Source organism: Rhineura floridana, chromosome 9, assembly GCF_030035675.1.
Source record: "Rhineura floridana isolate rRhiFlo1 chromosome 9, rRhiFlo1.hap2, whole genome shotgun sequence".
Taxonomy (NCBI): Eukaryota; Metazoa; Chordata; class Lepidosauria; order Squamata; family Rhineuridae; genus Rhineura; species Rhineura floridana.
The window spans coordinates 1898795-1906517 of NC_084488.1; the positions used below are offsets into that span (position 1 = coordinate 1898795).

The window sequence follows — 7723 nt, forward strand, 5'->3', positions numbered from 1 at the left end:
AAAAAAACACCTTTCTGTGTACAAACACACACCGTAACATATTGTTCAGAAATTGAAATATTCAATAACCTAAACCCAGCTTAATCTTACCCAAAGCCTGCCTAGTCAACCTACTTAAACCAAATACTCGCGAGGTTCAGAACCGGCCATACTTATTTCAAACCATCTACTTTAGCTGCCTTGCGGATCAGACGGACAAAACGATCTAAATAAATGCCTGTATATTAGCGAGTTTACACATCCGTAAGTCAGCAGGAAACCGCTTGCCACGCCGCTCCTCCTCGGCTGCCGCTGGAGTCGGGGCGGTCTCAAGTAAGGTCCCTGCCACAAACACGTCAAAGAATGCCCCGGAGCCCTCCGCGGCGGCTAGGCAGCTATTTTCCCCGGCCGAGACCACGGCGCTGAGCCGACTTCAGACACCACCGAGCAGCCGGCAGATCATCTGATGCAGCCCGTTTACGCAGAAGTCAGTCCCCCTGAGTTCAACGGGTTTGTTCCCTCGTGCTCTGGCCATTTCCACGGCAACTGCCAAGGGGCCTTCTTCAGGGCGAGTCCAGGCCAGAACCGCAAAAGGGTTCGCGGTAGACAGGCGGGGCGGACTGAAAGGGATGCCTGGCCTGCTGCGGAAGCGTGTCCGGCCTTAAGGCCTGCTGCAGCCATTCCGGGGAGGCTTCCCTCCTCCAGGCCAGCGGATGCTGGAGAGGAAGTTGGCAGGCTGGCTTCAGGGATCCCTTCGGCGCCTGGCCCCGGAGTAAGCCGCCGGCTCTGGGCTCGCGCTGGCCGAAAACCTCCGGCGGTGATAGTGCCGGCTGGTTTGGCGGCGCCCGCGGGAAGGGGTCCTCTCGGAGAGCAGCCGGCCGGTCCCAGAGTCGCCCAAGGTAGAGAAAGGGAGCCGAAGAAGGGCTTGGATTGCAGCAGATCGTCCCTCGAAACTCGGTGGGACCCAAGAGGCGGCAGCCCGGATCTTTGGGCGGCGGGGAGTCCCGTTGGCATTCGGCAGGCCGAGGTCTTCCCTCTGGACCCGGTGGAAGGCGCCAGAGGCGCCTCGTATGTATCCCAGGCGCCCAGGGACCTCGCCTTCGTTCTAAGGGCCACGCTCTCCCTCTGGGCGTCCTGGAGAGCTCGCGGTCGCCGGCTTCGTGGCTCTTGCCCAGAAAGGGGGGGCGCCTCCATAGCGCCCCACAGCGGTCAGCCGCCTACCGGCGACTGGCTTCACAGCCCGCTTCGATCCCGCTCCACTTTAGCCGGCCAGTGGTTGGAAAGTCCCTCCGTTTCGAATGCCTGAGGCGGATTTAAAGCAGAGCCTGGAGACCGCCGGGACATTTCCAGACCGTCACGGAGGAGGCTCGTGGCGAGTCTGGGCGCCGCGGGCGCGGGGCGGGCACTCCCACCGCCACCCCCACTCCCGTAGCCGACGGAAGGAGAGCCCGAGGCAGGGAGGAGGCCAGGTGTGGGGCCTGAGGACCCGAGACATCCAGCCAGCGCCGCGCGGCTCTTTGCCCCTTGGAGCTGCCATGGAAGTTGCCCCTCCAGCCATCAGGGGCGTGAAGAGGCTCAAATAAGGAAAGGAACGGAACGGAAAGGGGGAGCTTCGCGAGGAATGCTCCGACTACGAAAGTCTTGGCCTCAGCATCCTTCCAGGGCAGAGGGCGCGATTGGTTGCCTCGTCTGTCCTCTCCCTCCACGCTGACCAATGACAGGTCCGGATTCCGGCCTTCTTCCTTTCTCCAGGAGTTGCGGCCAGCTAGTCCCGCTTTCCGCCTTTTGATTTGCTCTCCAATTGACCTATATAGCAAACCTCGCCAGCGGCGACACGGCCAGCCCCGGGGCTGCGAGCTCTCTGGCGGACTCTTTCCCGGCACTCCTGGGTCCCTGCTCTTCCGTAAGTAATCCCATTTGCCGCTCTGCTCGTCCAATCGGAGAACTGCTGCTCGCTTGTAAAGCGTTTGCCTCCCCTGACATTTTTATTTCCTCCTGATCGTTTTCGCGCAGAACATCTGGCTCCTCGGATGGAGACTTCCCTTGGCGTTGCCTTTACAGGAAATGATGGCAGAGAGCGATCTGGAATGATTACGCCGTAAAATAATACCTTTCGGTACCCAAGGAGGCTACGCAGGAGGAGGCGGTCGCCTTGGAAGCTGCCAGGACAGAAGCAGCCGCAGCAGCGGAGGGAGGAGAAGCGGCGGCGGCGGCGGCGCTGGCTCTCGTCTTCCTTCTATGATGCCGGACGAAGCCACGGAAAGCGCCCGCTCCGCCTCGCCCTCCTCCCGCGTGTCTTCTTTTTTCATCGCGAATTTGCTGGGAGCCAAACCCAAAGACGAGAAGAAGCCCGAGAGCGCCGAGGAGACCCACAAAGAGAGACGAGCGCACGGCGGGATTGCTGGCAGCCATTGCTCGGTCGCCTGCTGCCAGTGCCAGGTCTCCCGCTTTGGGCTGGGTCTGCACGGCTATCCCCTCCGGGAAAGCACCGTGGACTGGTACAGAAGAGCGCACGTGGCTTTCATAGGCTGTGCCAGTCCGGAAAGTAAGTCCCCGCCGTCGAGGATCAGGACAACTGCCGCTTGCTTAGCAGCCCGGAGACCCTGTAGCTGCCGAGGCCGCCGCCTTGGCCTGTTTCATCCAAGGCCAGAGATCGCTCCGTACACCCACCCACCCCGCGCCCTCTTCCCAGAAGCAGATTTCTGGCGCGGGTCAAATTGGAGGAGAGCCTTTCTGAGCTAGAGGGACCGGCCGTCTCTGGCCTCTCAGGGAGCGGGCGGAGCGGGTTGTTGAGCTCCCCCGCAGACTCTGGGGAAGGCCAGTTAGTTTCAGGACTATTACGCCCCCCCCAGCAAAGCCTGTTCTGAATCCCTAGACTCTCCACGCAAAGGTAACCCCCCCCTTTTTAAAAAAAACCCCACAGTCACGTGCTCAACTGTTCTGAGAGAGTCCCCGGCCTCCCTGCCGGCGACGCGCGACTCCTGCCTGCCTGTCTCCCTTGCCGTCACCATTTCTAATGCATTTCTAATGCAGAAAATGACAGTTAAGGTACAACTTTCAGCGGGCGATTCTTAGCCTTGGCTGTTCTCATGAATTTGCACAAGACATCATTAAGGTCACCTGAGAGAAAGAAATAAGATTTCGTTTCACAGATGAGTTTTTACAAGCCTGTCTTGCTCCTGGAAACAGAAAACGGTTTGTCTTTTCTGACAAGATGAGAGGTTTTTATAAACGATAGCTTATGTCTACGTTCAGTTGAGCCGTTCTTCCCTTGCCCCAGCGCCCAGAGCAGCTCCGTCTTACAACCGACTTTAAAACTCCCGTGCTTAGGTTTGGGGAGCACTGACATCTCGAACCTAAACACGTTTCTTGGAAGCAAGTCCCTGGCTTCCCAGCAAAGCGTTTCCGACGGTTTGACACAACCACTTGTTGTCGTTGCCGTTATTAATGGGAAGGAAGCGGTGCTGTTTTCCTTTAACTGAGCTGGGGCTCGGGTGCTTCCTTCCATAAACAAACAAGCAAACAAATGGCTTTGCTTAAATTGAAAGCGAGAGAGCAAGACTGCAAGAGAAACTTGAGGGAAGGACGCCGGTATTTGGGGCCTGCCACAAGCAGCGACTTTATTTGGCAACCCAGTTGGCTTTTTGCCCTTTATTTTCTATACAGGCCACTCACTGTATTATGTATACTTGTGTTTGTGGTGTGTAGCCCATTCTTCGGACCTTCAACTGCCACGGGAGACAAAACATTTTTTCCAGCCTGCCTGTCAGGGTCAGTCCAGATTTTGAGATCTTGGCCTTGGAATCGTGAACTCTTCTTACTTGGAAGCTGGTTGTGGCGCGTGCTTTCTAGTCAGTGCGCTTAGAGTGGTAGCGATCACAGCTACCTGCCTTTCCTTAGCGCAAGTATCTTCCTGCTTAGGTATAAAATGGGCGCCTGTAAGATGGCTAATAAGAATAATGGGAGGACAGAAACAACCCCAACAATAGGAGCCACCTTCGTTTCAGAAGGTTGCATGGCTGCCCGTTTTCAGGTGAACCAGGGTCCGTCTGCAAGCCCAATCCCGTGTCGAAGCCCTGCAAAGTTATGCTGAACCCATTAATACCCAAGCCAGGGATGTTGGGAGAGGGAGGGGAAGGGTCAGAGTTCGGAATCCGTGGGTTGCAACAGAAACACTCCTTTTTTTCCTCTTTCTCTGTTTCGTTCTTTCCTCTTCAGCCAGCGACAGAGATTCTCCGGAGATCTCCGAGGAGGCAGCTCTGGGGAAGTCAGCAGTACTAGCAGCAGGAAGCTTAGACAGCAGAGAGGGGCTGGCCTGTAGCGTTGCCAGCGGCAGCAACGGCAGCCTGGAAGAAGGGCGCGTGGAAGAGTCCGACTCGGGCGAGGCCCGGGCCGCCGGGCGCAAGAAAAAGACGCGCACGGTTTTCAGCCGGAGCCAGGTCTTCCAGCTGGAATCCACCTTCGACGTGAAGCGCTACCTGAGCAGCTCGGAACGGGCCGGCTTGGCTGCCTCACTTCATCTTACCGAGACGCAGGTGAAGATCTGGTTCCAGAACCGCAGGAACAAATGGAAAAGACAGCTGGCTGCGGATCTGGAAGCCGCCAACCTCCCGCACGCGGCCCAAAGGATAGTCCGCGTGCCTATTTTGTACCACGAAAACTCGCAGGCAGGCAGTGCCCTCGGATGCTTTCCCTTGCCGCCTCCGCCCCACGCCTCTCCGCCGCTGGTCGGGCTTTCCAGCAGCGTTCGCTACCCGCTGGCCCCCTTCCCACCAACCTCGGTTCCATTTCTAAGGTCGCAAGTGACAGGCCTCGTTTGAGCCGAAGACTTTGTTTCCCTTCCCTCCTGGTCACCGTTTTCCTTTCTGATTCTAAACTACTCCATTTGATGCTTGTGATTGTTTTCAAGGTGCAATAGAAATGTGTTTTTTTCCCAGCATAATAATTTTAAAAAGAAAGAAAGAAAAACGTCTCTGCCAGGCCTCCTTTCCTCGGACTTACCTGAGCATCAACAGGCCAGAGTTCCCTGCAGGAATTCTGGAAAAACGCCACCCGTAATCCGTGGACTGAAGCTCTGGAGATCCTGATCCTGACACTTCGATTGTGGAAAATCTGCTGATAGCCTTCTCCTGTTTCTTAATTGCTGCAATCTTAACGGTGTCGAGTAAGAAAAGAATGTAAAGATTTTTTTAAAAAACTTTTCTAGCCCCAAGGCAGGGACACCGGCCTCCCTACCCCATAACTCTTCCTCAGATCAAGCGTATAGTTGGAAACACGTGCATCTGTCGCATAGTTTATTGCCTTTTTTCTAACGTGAGGAGGATTGAGGGAAACTGAAGAACTGGCATGAAACGAGGTATTTTTTCCACCTGCTCTCTGAAAGCTTTTCCTTCGGTATCATGTTTAGGAAAGGCCTGGGGAGGTCTACATTAAAATCGATTGTCATTGGGTGTTTTTTTTTCTTTACATAAAACTGACATTACTAGGATAGGAAGGAGAATTCTTTTCCAGTCTGCAAATAATTATTGAATTTTGGGCTGCTTTCATGCACCGTGAGAGAAAATAACGGCAAATTTCTCTTGCTGTCACATTTTAGATTTAAACTCTCCACTTGAGTTTATTTCCTGTGTTTCATACTCCAGAAACTAACATATATGAAGCATGTTCTATAATTCAATTAATGTTGATTTATGGCACAAAATGTTTTAAAACCCTCTGTGATTATTTGCTCCATATTTCCGAGCATCCCATTATAATCGCCTATAGTATCCTTGATGTCATATTATATCCTAATTCTGCTTGAGTACTTGACGAAGATCAATTTGCCAGTTACTTTAATTTCCCTCAGTCATAGAATATATTTCCCGTGGAAAGCTGGAGTGTGCATTAATGTGTCCAGGTCACAACATATTAGAGTAAATTTTCAGTTGCTAACTGTCTTGAGCGACTGTAATGTGGTATTATATGAGGTATTATGCATGCTTAAGCTATGTTTCTTTAGCTAACCCTTTTTGCTGCCTAAATATTTATAAAAGTAACTCCAACTCACAAAAGTAATCCTCATTCTGGCAGTTTGCTGTAACAAATCTAATTGTGGGGAAGATAGTTTTGCTGACAGGTCAAGCTTTCATCATACATATTATCGCAGTCCGCTCGGCTATAATTTAGCCGATTAGCTGGAAGCTATTCCCACCATAAATCGTGGGGTTTTAAGGGATTGGGTGGCTCTTTCTTTACTAATTTTTAGTATTATTTGGAAGAAGCTAACCATTTCTGGTTAGACGATAAAACTGAACTACAGTAGTCGGTAATGATGGGACAGTCATGCTGCTGGCAGAGCTTGCAGGAGATATTTTGTAAAGGTAAAGCTCCTCAACAAATCTGGCTCTAAGCAACGTATTTTGCCTTGCTTGCAAATACTAATTCATGACTCTTAAGATCAAAGTTAATCAATCAGGAGAGACGGCAAATAAACAAGAAAAATAATTTAAGAAATTGTCGATAGTTCAGCTAGCATTTTGAGTTGTGTATTTCGGTAAGGAAGTAGTCATTGACTATTTAAACCAGTTGTAATTTGCGTGACAGTAATGCAGTCTTAATATGAAAATGCACACTCGTTTTGATGCAAATAAGCCTTAAAGTAATGTGTCTGTCACCGAACAATCTGCCTTTTTGAAATTTTGAAATCGTTGAATGCTGTGGCAAAGCACAGGCTATTGGACCTGTTAAAGATCACTTGCTCTGAAACATAATTTATAAAACAGACAGACTATATTGCGCGCCTGTCTTGTCCTAAATTATTAGGATGTGATTCTGCCATTGTGCATCGGAGGGTCTTTCATGCCTTCCAGCGCTCTGACTTCATAGTGGGTAAAATTACAATACCAAAGAGGAACTGATTGCGTTGAGGACGCGATGTAGTACGGTTGATCCTTCAGAAGACCGTTAAATGCGTACGGCTGAGGTATTAGGCATACTTGGGAAGTGAATCCCATTATGTGGGATTTCCTTCCCCGCAAAACAGGGCGAAAAGTCACGGCGAGCCTTTTGTTCCAGTGAGACTCAGCCGCGCCCCTCCCCACTGATCCAAGCGTTTACGCGTAGCCGAGAGAAAATTGGCTGCACAGCCACCACACTCTGTTTCCACAAATCTGCAAGCGGAAAACGGAAGATGCCCGCATATCAGCCCAAGAGAAATCCCTCCTTCTCCTGAGGCACCTGAACTCTCTCCTCCACGTTTCTAGAAAATGGGGTTGCTTGGGGCTAAGTCTCTGAAATGACTTTTTAGACAACCAACTGGCAACTCCAAAACGTCTTCTTGCTGTCTCTCTCTCTCTCTCTCTCTCTCTCTCTCTCTCTCTCTCTCTCTCTCTCTCTCTTTTAATCAAAAGACATTCTGATGATTTCAATAAACAATTGTTCACGTATGCTAATTTTCCATTTATGATTGTGGATTTTCCTTTTTTCAAGGCGTCCAATTGGAAGTCAAACTATCTGACTCTAAGGGCGAAGTGCGAAGTACCTTCACTTTGAAAGAAGTCCCATTCAGTTTACTGGGACTTATTCACAAATTAGCTTGCACAGGATCCAACTCTTAATTTGGGAATAAGGCACATCGCACTGAAATGAGTTTACTTCTGGGTAAACATGCTGAGGATTGTGCGGCACGACTGCAGTCCTATGCACACCTATCAGGATAAACGCCATTGACGGAGAGGGGCCGTGGCATGCAACGTCTCCGTCT

General features: G+C 51.4%; 1 protein-coding gene across 1 annotated transcript; it reads left to right on the forward strand.

Moving 5' to 3' along the window:
• The first annotated feature begins 1793 nt into the window (after positions 1-1793).
• On the forward strand, positions 1794-7399 carry HMX1 (H6 family homeobox 1). Its single transcript, XM_061584262.1, has 2 exons — positions 1794-2524; positions 4198-7399. The coding sequence occupies exons 1-2, from the start codon at positions 2218-2220 to the stop codon at positions 4797-4799; spliced, it is 909 nt and encodes a 302-aa protein (XP_061440246.1). The 5' UTR covers positions 1794-2217; the 3' UTR covers positions 4800-7399.
• The last annotated feature ends 324 nt before the right edge of the window (positions 7400-7723 follow it).

Coding starts and splice junctions, on each gene's coding strand:
- HMX1 (XM_061584262.1), top strand. CDS start 2,218: ATGATGCCGGACGAAGCCACGGAAAGCGCCCGCTCCGCCTCGCCCTCC. Junction 2,525..4,197: donor AGGCTGTGCCAGTCCGGAAA/GTAAGTCCCCGC, acceptor TTTCCTCTTCAG/CCAGCGACAGAGATTCTCCG.